At 54.1% G+C, this 13,216-nt stretch overlaps 1 protein-coding gene across 3 annotated transcripts in view; it reads right to left on the bottom strand.

Annotated features, from left to right (window-relative positions):
- Positions 1-542: 542 nt before the first annotated feature.
- Positions 543-13,216, bottom strand: part of LOC106731943 (phosphatidylinositol transfer protein beta isoform-like) — a 167,646-nt gene continuing 154,972 nt past the window's right edge. Inside the window, exons 11-12 of one of the 3 annotated variants that reach the window (XR_016348242.1) lie at positions 972-1,845; positions 543-793 (exon numbers count right to left, since the gene is read on the bottom strand). Coding sequence is in view for 2 of the 3 variants with exons in the window: in XM_089775102.1 (XP_089631228.1) it covers positions 1,795-1,845 (51 nt within the window). In the remaining variant the exon portion in view is untranslated. Of the gene's footprint in view, positions 794-895; positions 1,846-13,216 lie in introns of those variants that run through there. The other 2 variants (XM_089775102.1, XM_089775100.1) reach the window with 2 other exon arrangements.

Genomic DNA, 13,216 nt, shown 5'->3' with positions numbered 1-13,216 from the left:
AGGAGTTGCGGCACACCCGCACATTGTGTGCCTTGCCGGACCAGCCCACATTGATGTCCATGAACTGGCCCCAGTGGTCAGACACGGCCTGCAGAATGACCGAGAAGTACCCCTTGCGGTTAACATAGAGGGAGGCCTGGTGTTCCGGGGCACGGATGGGGATGTGTGTCCCGTTGATCGCCCCCCCCTCAGTTGGGGAAGCCCAGGACACTGAACCCCTGGATGACCGCATCCAGGTCGGTGAAGCAGAAGACTCTGCGGAGCAGCACCCTGTTGATGGCCTTGACACCAAGGATTTTTTGTTGAGGAAGAAAAAAAAAGGTCGGGGGGGGGGGGGGGAGTTATTGAGGAAAAAAAAAGGGGGGGGGGTGACCATTTTGAATTCTGTTCTCCGCGGCACACCTCCAACTGCCTCGCGGCACAGAACACAGTTTAAGAAACACTGTCCTAAAGTAAGTTGTTCCTGATTTAACAAGCATTTTGAGACACAGGAGACAGAGAGACAGTATGGAGAGAGACAGAGAGAGAGTCAACTTCCTATCTGAGAACTATTTACAAAAGGCCTTTATTATACCATCTTTACTTTTATATCTACTTCTAATAAATCAGCAAAACAAGTCAGATGCTACAATTTAAACTTTCATCATATCTGAAAGAGAACATTTTTTTAATCGTGAATTTTCAACATGAAAGAGCTAAAAGTCACCGTTTTACCCTATTGCACAATCTATGTGAAATTGAGTATCAGAGGGGTAGCCGTGTTAGTCTGAATCTGCAAAAGCGACGAGGAGTCCTGTGGCACCTTATAGACTAACTGAAGTGTAGGAGCATAAGCTTTCGTGGGCAAAGACCCACTTCGTGGGGCATGCATCTGACGAAGTGGGTCTTTGCCCACGAAAGCTTATGCTCCTACACTTCAGTTAGTCTATAAGGTGCCACAGGACTCCTCGTCGCTTATGTGAAATTGAGACAATTTGCATAGTTTCCAAACTGAAACGTTGAAAAAATACTTTACTGTAGGGAAGTGCTACACATCCAATTAAACTACAACATCCTAAAATATACTTTAACGGCTCAACACCAGTATTGTCAATTACTCTGTGTGAAAGCCTCCTGAAAAACTGTTCAGTACAAACTGTTATAAATCAAAAGCCATTTTTCCTTTATTTTGCCAATTTTTAATGAAGAAATCATTTGAATTTCAATGTACAAAACTCCAATAAAACAAGTGATTTCTTTCAGCAAGATGGGTAAAAGTTGGGGCATTTTTATACTCCTCCGTCAACAGCAAGTCTTCCAATTCTCACTAATAGAAAAAAATCTTTTGATTTGACTGTTAGATGACAATCCAGAAATAAATAGCTATAAATACATTCAGAGTTCCTATTAAAAAAAAATCACATAGGGAAAACACAAAACTGAAAATGTATTTATCGGAATTTGTTTGCTTATAATGAGACATAGGTATATTATAGCAGAGTGATTCAAGAGGGGAATAAAATGGTCTAGTATTGATATTTGGGAATCATATCAGTTAGCATAATTCTGCAGTCAATTTAGCCTTTAAAATGACACTACTCAGTCAATTTGTATTTGCTTTAGGTATTTATAATGAAAGCAGTTTCCTTTGCATCTTTGCTGAAGATGGGTATAGTGGAGAAACTGTAACAGCCACTCAGTATGCGTGTATATATATATATATATATATATATATATATATATATAAAAAATTGTATACAGATAATTATGCATCCACACACACAACTGTTTATCGACACTGCAAATGACAGGTCATCATTCATCATTGGCAGCACTGGTTCCTCTCACTTGGCCTTGATTACGTAACTGTAGAAAAAACAAAAGATACAGTAAGTGCTAATTTCAAGCAAAATTAAACTCTCAACATTCAGATTTTACTAATTCTTTAAGAAAAAAAGTTAGCGCAGTCAAACCTTCACCAGCATTGAATTGGATGATCCTGTATCACTTTAAATTCTCTAGGGAATCTCTTAGATTAGATACCAGTCTTGTGACTGGAACAGCAACTGAGACATCAAACAGCAGAAAGAAATCACAAGTACAAAGCACACCCATACGTTGGATCTCTGAGATTTGAAGTTAGCTGCAGATACAGAATCCACCATTAAAACAATGTGAGAAAATGATCAAACTAGGAAATATCAACGTTAAGGTACTGGGGTATGAATATAAAAGGTTTGGACCACTGAAGAAATTAGCCCCTGGCATTTTAAGGATTTTTTTTCTTCAACTGGGAAACATATTGGTGTCCCCTCCGCATACCCATTTTAAATTGTAGGGTTTTTTTTAAATGCAGCTATGTTTTCTTTAGCTACAAAGAGGGTCAGAGCAGCAAAATGTCACTTTGTCCAGGAAGCCCTTGCAGGCTTTAGCATCTAGCACAGGTCAGGAGACAAACGATAGAGCCTGCACTTTGGGCTTTTGCACCAGACAAGCACAAAGTGTGATGTGACAGCTTGCTTTGCAACGCAAATAAAGCGTCCCGTTGACTGAACTGAGCATGTGCCCAGAGCCCATCATGATGCCAAATGCATGCTGAAGGTCTCAAATGAATCCCAGACATTGGGGTGCTGTTCTACTGTTGATTTTGTCAAAGCAGAGGGGGGGAAGAGTTCAGTCTCATGAAAGGCATCCGGCTACATCGTTTTAGAAAGAGAAGTTACTCGCTATGTGCAGTAACGATGGTTCTTCAAGATGTGTGTCCCTGTGGGTGATCCACTGTGGTGTTGGGCTTGTCCCGGTGCCATGGATGCGAGACTTTTGTAGCAGTGTCCAGTCAGGCTGCGCACGGTGTTCCCGCCTTTGAAGTTAGCGCGCGCAGCCCGACTCCTCTCTCTTTGTTCTTTGAAGCCCTCATGGCAAGTTGTTAATACCCGAAGAAGCGGGGAGGACGGTGGGTAGTGGATCACCCACGGGGACACACATCTCGAAGAACCATTGTTACTGTACAGAGTGAGTAACTTCTCTTTCTTCTTCGAGTGATGTCCCCATGGATTCTCCACTGTTGGTGACTGTGTAGCAGTGCACAGTTAGATAATAGGTGGGCTTTGGCTAATTGTTGCAGGCTGTGGAGAGGACTGCAGTAGCTATTGTGGTGTCCATTGTCGAGCATGGTGGAATTGCACAGTGTTTCATGAATGTGTGGTTAGACAACCATGTGGCTGCTCAACGTATTTCATGGAGTGGGACTCCGCTGAGGAAGGCAGTTTGACATTGCCATTGCTCTGGTGGAATGAGCTTTGGGAGTTGTCGGTAATGCTCTATTCTGGAGTGAGTAGCAGGTAGTAATGCATGATGTTATCAATTTTGATGTGCGCTGGGAAGAAAAAACGGTTACTTACCTCCATAACTGTTGTTCTTCGAGATGTGTTGCTCATGTCCATTCCACTTAGGTGTGTGCGCGCCGCATGCACAGATTGTCAGAGAGTTTTCCCTTAGCACTACCCATTGGGCCAGCAGGGGAGCCCCCTGGAGCAGCGCTGCCATAGTGTTGCATATATACCCCTGCTGGCCCTCCACCCCCTCAATTCCTTCTTACCAGAACACTCCAACGCAGGGGAGGTGGGTGGCATGTGGAATGGACATGAGCAACACATCTCGAAGAACAACAGTTAAGAAGTAAGTAACCGTTTTTTCTTCGAGTGCTTGCTCACGTCCACTCCACTTAGGTGACTCCAAAGCTAAAACTCAGGAGGCGGGGTCAGAGCCTACCAAGAGATGGACTGCAACACAGCCCTGCCCAATGCCGTGTCCTCCTGGGCGTGCTGTGCAATGTCATAGTGGTTTGCAAAGGTGTGCACCAATGACCAGGTAGCCGCCCTGAGAATGCCGTGGAAGATGTCTGGGCCCTCTTGGAATGGGCCGTAATAGGCAGAGACGGAACCTTCGCCAGCTCATAGCACGCTCTGATACAAGCTGTGATCCAGGATGAGATACGCTGGGTTGACACAGGCTGACCCTTCATCCTATCTGCTATGGACACAAACAGCAGGGACTTACGAAAGGGCCTGGTCCTCTCTAAATAAAAAGCTAAAGCACGCCTCACATCAAAAGTGTGCAGAGCCTGTTGTGTCCCAGAGTTGTGGGGCTTAGGGTAAAAAACAGGAAGGAAAATGTCCTGGTGAACATGGACATAAGAGACCACCTTGGGCAAAAAGGCAGGGTGGGGATGCAGCCTTACCTTATCTTTAAAAAAGACCATATACAGGGGGTCCACCGATAGGGCCCTCAGTTTCTACACTCGCCAGGCCAAAGTCATGGCCACCAGGAAGGTGCAGAAGGGAACATGTTGCCAACACGTCAAAGGGGGGACCCATGAGCCTTGTGAGGACCAGGCTGAGGTCCCAAGAGGGCAAGGGCTCGCACATTTGGGGGTAGACCATATTCAACCCCTTCAGAAAGCGGTGCACCATGGGATCTGAGAAAACGGCCCTGCCACCCAAGCCTGAATGAAAGGCCGAGATAGCTGCTAGGTGCACTCATACTGAGGAAGGGGCCAGCCCCCAGAGCCTAAGTCCCAGGAGATAATCCAAACTAGCCGGCACACAGAAGAGAACACCTTGCCTTCTGACCAGAGAACGAAGCGTTTCTACTTTGCCAGGTAAGAGGACCTATTGGAAGGCTTACGGCTTCCCAAGAGGACTGCCTGGACCTGTTCCGAACACTGTCTCTCCATGGCCATTAGCCATGGAGCTTCCATGCCATGAGGTGCAGAAAGCGGAGGTTCGGATGCTGCAGCCTGCCTAACTCCTAAGGGTATGTCTACACTACAAAGTTAATTCGAACTAACGGACGTTAGTTCGAATTAACTTTGATAGGCGCTACACATGCAAACCGCTAGTTCGAACTTAATTTGAACTAGCGGAGCACTTAGTTCGAACTAGGTAAACCTCATTCCACGAGGACTAAGCCTAGTTCGAACTTACTAGTTCGAATTAAGGGCTGTGTAGCCCCTTAATTCGAACTAGTGGGAGGCTAGCCCTCTCCAGCTTTCCCTGGTGGCCACTCTGGGCACCACCAGGGAAACTTGTCTACCCCGCTCCCGGCCCCGGAGCCCTTAAGGGGGCACGGGCTGGCTACGGTGCCCGTGCCAAGTGAAAACCTGCCAGCACCCAGCCAGCAGACCCTGCACCTGGCACGGCTCGAGCCAGCCACCCGATGCCCCCCAGCCCTCCACCTCTTCCCGGGACCAGGCTGGCGGCTCCCGGGAGCCTGCCCAGGACCGCAAGAGGCGGGCACCCGCCTGGTCTAGTGCAGACATCGTGGACCTCGTCCACGACCTCCGCACTAGGCACAGGAAAGTGGCCATCTAGGGCAGGAGAGCTGCCAGCCTGGCCACCCAGGAGCAGGTTTGCATGAAAATCAAGGTGGTCCACTGAGACCCCCAACCCTGAGCCCTGAGCTTAGAATGGCCATACTGGATCAGACCAAAGGTCCATCTACTCCAGTAGCCCGTCTGCCGACAGCGGCCAACCCTAGGAACCCTGGAGGGGATGGACCAAAGACAGTGACCAAGCCATTTGTCTCGTGCCATCCCTCTCCAGCCTTCCACAAACTTTGGGCAGGGACACCATTCCTACCCCCTGGCTAATACCACTCCATGGACCCAACCTCCATGACTTGATCTAACTTCTCTTTAAACTCTGTTAGGGTACGTCTACACTACAACGTTAATTCGAACTAACTTAGTTCGAATTAGTTAATTCGAACTAAGCTAATTCGAACTAACGCGTCTAGAACTAAAAACTAGTTCGAATTAGCGTTTTGCTAATTCGAACTAGCAAGTCCACATTGAGTGGACCCTGAACAGGGCTTAAGGATGGCCGGAAGCAGTGCCGGCAGGGCATCAGAGGAGGACTTAGAGCGTGGAGATGTTGTCTCAGGCTAGCCGAGGGTTGCGCTTAAAGGGTCCCGACCCCCACCCCGGACAGACAGTTCTAAGGGGTGCCCCGCTTGCAAAGCAGTCCTGGCTTGGATTGCCCGGAGTACCCACACTGGGCACATCACACCACTCGGCCATCAGCCTGGCTGCACTTGCCGCAGGCTGCCATCTGGGGAGAGGGGGCAATCGGGGGGCTGCAGGAGAGCTTCCACCCCCAGAAGCCCGCAGAGCCAGCCCAGTCCTCCCCATCGGGGGCTCGTGCCCCATTCCTCCCTCACCTCCTTCCACTTACCCTTCCCTAGCCCCCCTTCTTATTGATGTACAAAATAAAGATAACGTTTCTTCCAACATTGACTCTGTCTTTATTGAACAAAACTGGGGGAGACTGGGAAAAGGAGGTGGGAGAGGGGAAGAGAAAGGCTGGGAGACGTTCTGTTACTAGTTTGAAGCCTGCTACCCATTCCTTTCCTTTGGTGTCCTCTAGTCCTTCTATTATGGGAACTAATGGAGAACTTTTCTTTATGCACCCTCTCCACACCACTCATACTTTTAGAGACCTCTATCCTATCCCCCCTCCGTCTCCTCTTCTCTAAGCTGAAAAGTCCCAGTCTCTTTAGCCTCTCTTCATATGGGACCTGTTCCAAACCCCTGATCATTTTAGTTGCCTTCCCCTCTCCCAGCCTCTCTCTTCCCCTCTCCCACCTCTTTTTCCCAGTCTCCCCCAGTTTTGTTCAATAAAGAGAGATTCTATTTTTGAACACACGTGTCCTTTATTTTGTAAATCAGGAAGGGGGGCTAGGGAGGGGTAAGTGGAAGGAGGTGAGGGAGGAATGGGGTACGCACCCCCGATGGGGAGGACTGGGCTGGCTCTGCGGGCTTCTCGGGGTGGAAGTTCTCCTGCAGCCCCCCGCTTGCCCCCTCCCCCCAGATGGCAGCCTGTGGCAAGTGCATCCGGGGTGATGGCCGAGTGCTGTGATGTTCCGCGTGTGGGCACTCAGGGCACTCCAAGCCAGGACTGCTTTGCAAGCGGGGAACCCTGAGAACTGTCTGTCCCGGGTGGGGGTCGGGTCCCTTTAAGCACAGCCCTCGGCTAGCCTGAGACAGCAGCTCCATGCTCTAAGTCCTCATCTGATGCCCTGCCGGCACTGCTTCCGGCCAACCTTAACCTCTGTTCAGGGTCCACTGTGTGTGGACATGCTAGTTCAAATTAGCAGAACGCTAATTCGAACTAGTTTTTTAGTCTGGATCCGTTAGTTCGAATTAGCTTAGTTCGAATTAACGCTGTAGTGTAGACATACCCTAAGGGTATGTCTACACTACAAAGTTAGTTCGAACTAAAGTCGGTTAAGTTCGAACTAACTTTCATAGGCGCTACACTAGCGCTCCGTTAGTTCGATTTTAAATCGAACTAACGGAGCGCTTAGTTCGAACTAGGTAATCCTCATTCCACGAGGATTAAGCCTAGTTCGAACTTACTAGTTCAAATTAAGGGCTGTGGAGACCCTTAATTCGAACTAGTGGGAGGCTAGCCCTTCCCAGCTTGCCCTGGTGGCCACTCTAGCCAACACCAGGCAAACTCTACTGCCCCCCTCCCGGCCCTGGAGCCCTTAAAGGGCGACGGGCTGGCTACACAGTTTGTGCCAGTTGCAAGCCTGCCAGCACCCGTGCCAGCACACCCAGCAGCTGACACCCATGAGCCAGCCACCCGATGACACCCAGCCCTCCCCCTCTTCCCGGGACCAGCCTGGCGGCTCCCAGGACCCTGCCCGCGGCCGCAAGAGGCGGGCGACCGCGTGGTCTAGTGCGGAGATCATGGACCTCATCGAGGTTTGGGGGGAAGCCTCCAATGTCCACGATCTCCGCACTAGCCACAGGAACGCGGCAGTCTATGGCCGCATGGCTGCCAGCCTGGCCGCCAGGGGCCACCAGCGCAGCTGGGAGCAGGTGTGCTGCAAAATCAAGGACCTGTGGCAGTCCTACTCCCGGGCCTGCCTGCCAGGGGCCGACCCGGAGGCGTGCCCCCACTTCCACGCCCTGGACCGCCTCCTGGGGGCTCATGCCGTCCCTGCCCCCGGGACGTGATAGACCCCGGGGCAGAGGGACCGCTCCAGGAGACGGAGGAGGAGGAGGGCTCCGAGAGCCAGGAGCCTGCCCGCAGCCTGCCCAGGACCCGGGACCCCCGAGGTACCCCACAGAGCCGCTCGCCTGTGTCGTCCGAGGCCGGGGAGGCGTCCACCTGTGAGTACCATCATGCTCCCCTTATGTGTACGGCGGGCTGGGGTGAGAGGGAGCCCCGGGACCGTGCGCCTGGGCCTTGCCCACCAAGGAGCAGCAGCTGGGGATCCTGCAGGGGCCCTGGCCTTGCAGAGGGGAGCTGGGTTTCACACACCTGGGCCCCTGGGGTAATTGACCGCTGTTCTTGTTTCACCACAGCCGCAGCACCTGGGCCTGCAGGGCGCACCACCCCGCCTGCAGCAGCCGCCCGCGCCCGGGCAAGCAGGAGAGCCAGGAACCAGGAGGAGTACCAGAGGCGGCACCTCCAGTTCCTGGAGCAACAGCTCCGTCTCCGGGACCACTGGGTCCAGGAGGACCTGAGGCTGCGCCGGAGGAGCTTGGAGGCACTGCAGAGCCTGCTCGACCACTTCCCAATTCATCCTGCTCCCCCTGCTCCCCCTCCTGCTTCCTCCACACCCCCGTCCCTCCTGCCCCACCCTCCACAACCATTCCCCACCAACACCCCCGGACCCGCAGCGTTGCGAGACAGGAGAGGCAGCCGGACCCCCACCCCTGAGCTTTCCTTTCCCTTCCTCCCTGCCCTCCCCTTCCAGCTCCCTCGTCCCAGGTTTCCCCCTCCCCTCTCCCACCCTCCTTCCTCCCTCCCCCACCCCAGTTATGTAAAATAAAAAGACGTTTTTGTTTGAAAAACAGGTGTCTTTATTTGACAGTAGGTAGGGAGGGGAAAGGGGAAGGGGGTAGGGTGGAAGAAGGCCCCAGTGGGGCATGCAGGGAGAGGTCAGTTCTCCTCCTCCACCAAGAAGCTCTCCCGCAGGGCTTCCCGGATCCGGACGCCCCCCCGCTGGGCTTCCCGGACGGCGGCGGTGCGGGGCTGACCGTAGTGGCCAGCCATGCGGTCAGCCTCAGCCATCCAAGCTGGCAGGAAAGCCTCCCCCTTTCTCTCACATAAATTGTGGAGCACACAACATGCTGCCACCATGGGAGGGATGTTGTGCTCGGCCAGGTCCAGACGGGTGAGGAGGCATCTAAAGCGGGCTTTCAGTCGCCCGAAGGCCCCCTCCACCACGATGCGGGCCCTGGTCAGCCTGGCATTGAAGGCCTGGCGGGAGGGATTGAGGTGCCCCGTGTAGGGTTTCATCAGCCACGGCTGCAGTGGGTAGGCGGCATCCCCCACCAGGCACATGGGCATGTCCACGTCCCCGACCCTGATGTGGCGGTCGGGGAAGAAGGTCCCGTCCTGCAGCCGCTGGCACACGGAGGAGTTGCGGTACACCCGGGCGTCATGCGCTTTGCCGGACCAGCCCACATTAATGTCCGTCAACTGTCCCCGGTGGTCACACATGGCCTGCAGGAGGATGGAGAAGTACCCCTTGCGGTTGACGTACCGGGACGCCTGGTGTTCTGGGGCACGGATGGGGATGTGCGTCCCGTCGATGGCCCCCCCGCAGTTGGGGAAGCCGAGAGCGCCGAATCCCCGGATGACGGCGTCTGGGTCGGCGAGGCGGACCACCCTGCGCAGCAGCACCCGGTTGATGGCCTTGACCACCTGCGGAGAGAGACACAGCAAAGCGCCAATCAGTGGGGCGCCCGGGTGGCTGGGAGCATTCGTGCCCTGGCAGTGCCCCGCGCCCCACTCCCGGAAGCAACCCCCCTGGCGGCGTGTAGTACGGCCGGGACAGACCGACCCCTCCGGTGCGGGGCGCTTTCGCCTCCTCCCTCCCCCCCTTTGTCCCTGGGGCGGCCCATCCCCTCCTTGCAGCCCTCCTACCCCCCGGCGCAGTGGCCGACGAGTGCCATACCTGCATGAGCACCGCTCCGACGGTGGATCTCCCCACGCCGAACTGGTTCCCGACGGATCGGTAGCTGTCTGGCGTGGAGAGCTTCCAGAGGGCGATAGCCACCCACTTCTGGAGGGGGATGGTGGGCCTCATGCGAGTGTCCCTTCTGCGCAGAGCAGGGGCGAGCCACTCGCAGAGCTCCAGGAAGGTGTCCCTCCTCATCCTGAAGTTCTGGGTCCACTGTCGGTCTTCCCAGCGCTCCAGGACGATGCGGTCCCACCAGTCGCTGCTAATGTCCAGACGCCAGATGCGGCGGGGCACGCCGGTGCTGGGGTGCCGCCACGGCTCCTCCACGGCCCCCAGGGCAGCCAGGTGGAGAGGCAGGGGGCTGACGTGCACCAGGTGGTGCCAGGCAGCCTTGAGCCATTGCTGGCAGGCTTGCAGCAGCAAGTCCACAAAGTGCACCAGAAGGTGCAGGGCGAGCTCTGGCTCCATGTTGCCACCTGCGGCGGCCCCCCCGAAGGGAAGCACCGACACAGACGGGCACAGAGACCAACGCTTTGCTGTCCCTCGGCGAGGTTGGCAAGCAAGCAAGCAGGAAAAGCTGAGAACCGGCTGTCCGGGGGGGTCCCTTTAAGCACGAGCCTCAGATAGCCTCAGACAGCAGCCACACAAAGCAACTACTGACCTGATGCCCTGCCAGAACCGGTTTCAGCTGCCCTTAAATGCGCCCCTGCGTCCAATCAGTGTGGACGCGCTAGTTCGAATTAGCAAAACGCTAATTCGAACTAGCTTTTAGTTCTAGATGCGTTAGTTCGAATTAGCTTAGTTCGAATTAACTAATTCGAACTAAGTTAGTTCGAATTAGCGCTGTAGTGTAGACGTACCCTCAGAGATTAGGTCCGGGAACAGGCGGAGGGATAGAGGCTGCTCTACTGAGAGCATGAGAAGGGCCAGGAACCAATGATGACGAAGCCATGCCAGGGCTATCAGGATTACGGAGGCCTCAAATTCCCTGACCCTGAGAAACACCTTGTGGATCAGCCGGGGGGGGGGGGGGGGGGAGGCATACAGCAGGCCCTAAGGCCAACAGGTTTCCCAAACAGGTCTAGGTCGGGAAACCGCCACCTGTGGAAAATAGACAGGGCTATGTCTACCCTGAGGGACCACTCGTGCCCCTCGAAGGACCTGCTGAGGCGATCCGCTAACCCATTCTGAGCGCCGGGAAGGAAGCAACCACTGGGTGAATACCATGAGCCACGCAGAACTCCCAGAGGAGGAGAGCTTCCCTGCACCGGGGATAGGAGCAAGCACCGCCCTGTCTGTTTATATAAAACATTGCTGCTGTGCTGTCCGTCATAATTGAAACGCACTTGTTTCGAAGCTGCGGCAGGAAAACACCGCATGTGAGGCAAATAGTTCTCAACTCCCTGACATTGATATGAAAGGAGAGGTCTGCGGGGCCCCACATACCTTGTGTCCATAGTTTCCCGAGGTGGGCTCCCCAACCTGTATTGTAAGCGTCTGTCACCAGCTGAATGGATGGGGCAGGGCTGAGGAACAGCACTCCTTCGCAGACCACCTCCTCGCACAACCACCAGTTGAGGGATCTAAACAAGTCTGCAGGCACCGTTACCACCGTGTCCATATGCTGGAATGCTGGGTTGTGGGTCCGTGCCAGCCAAAGCTGGAGTGGCTGAAATCTGAGCCTGGCATTCTGTACCACGTAAGTGCAGGCCGCCATGAGCCCCAGCAGCCTCATGCAACAGCAGGCCGTCGTGGTGGGGAACGACTGGAGCCGCAGGATAGCCTCCTTTAAAGTCATGAAGCACCCCATGGGCAGGGAGGCTCTAGCCCTTGTCACATCCAGGAGAGCCCCCACAAACTCTATTGTTTGAGTGGGGACCAGGGTGGATTTGGCCTCGTTTAGGATAAGACTGTGACGGAGCAGTCGGGGTTCTCCCAAATCCTGCAGCCCCGTAGCAGCAAGAACAGACTCCGCCAGTCGTAGAATAGAGAGGGGTTCATTGTTCCTTCAGGATACAGCACAGCACAGATGTGATGTGGCTACAGGGGCCAGGGCCAGGATGCCTCAGACCCTAGGGTTAGGGGTCCATTGCCCCTAGGCCGCAGCTTAGCCTCTTCTCTCCATGCTTCCCAGACAGCAACTGCCTCCCTCCCAGGCCCTGCCCCCCAGCCAGGTGTTGGTCTCCGCCTTCCTCCCTTTGTCTCTCTCCCTGGGGGGCTCAGCCTAGGTGTCTGGGTTAATACACATTTGGGAGTCAGTGAGAATCTCACATCACAGCACAGGGGGACCCCGGGTTACAGAGCAGACAGCACCCCCACTACGTCACAAAGGCCCAGTGTGACGTAGTGGGGGGGGGGAACTTGCTGGTTTCTATGGGTCTGTGGTAACCCCACTGGCTGCCGCCGGTATCACAGCCCAGAAGGACAGGGATGGATCATTATGCAAAGAGGCCCTCTCAACCGGTCCGACCAGATAACCCCCATGGAGAGGAACAAAGGAAGGTGGATGCTGCCCTGGCTGGGGGGCAGGGCTGGAGGAGAGGGAGTTAGTTTCTGTCTGGGAGCATAGAGGAAGCAGCCTCAGCAAAGGCTGGGGGGTTTAGAAGCCGAGACCCCTGCCCCATATCAAGGGGGGCTGAGGCATCCTGGGCCTGCCCTGTAACCTGATGGCATCTGTGCTGCGCTGTATATGGGAGAAGCAATAAACCACCTCTATTCTACTGGCTGGCGGAGTCTGTTCATACCATTTCGGGGCTGCAGGAGACGGGGGACCCCCAACGCGCCATCACACCCAGCCTGAAAAAAGGACAAGGAATATATGGTCGATTACCTGGGATGGGGAAGAGCCTCTTATAAGCCAATCATCCAGGTATGGATAAACCTGGACCTGTTGCTTTCTCAGGAAGGCGGCCACTACCGCCATACACTTTGTAAAAACCCTGGGGGCCGTAGAAAGGCCAAAGGGAAGGGCCGTAAACTGATAATGGTCGTGACCCACCATAAAACGGAGGAATCGCCTGTGCGGGGGTGCAATAGAAATGTGGAAGTAGGCGTCTTTGAGATTGAGGGCAGTGTACCAGTCTCCCATGGCTAGGGAAGGAATGACGGAGGCCAACATTACCATTTAGAACTTTGACTTTACCATGACTTTAAAGGTATAGCTCGAGAATGCCGGGGGGTTATCAGGAAGGCGAAAGCGCAAATGGAATTGCGACTGGCTAAGGATGTGAAGGATAACAAGAAAGGTTTCTACAGG

Source organism: Pelodiscus sinensis, chromosome W (genome assembly GCF_052426305.1).
Source record: "Pelodiscus sinensis isolate ZL-2025 chromosome W, ASM5242630v1, whole genome shotgun sequence".
Classification (NCBI taxonomy): Eukaryota; Metazoa; Chordata; order Testudines; family Trionychidae; genus Pelodiscus; species Pelodiscus sinensis.
This window is presented reverse-complemented; position numbering and strand designations above follow the sequence as displayed.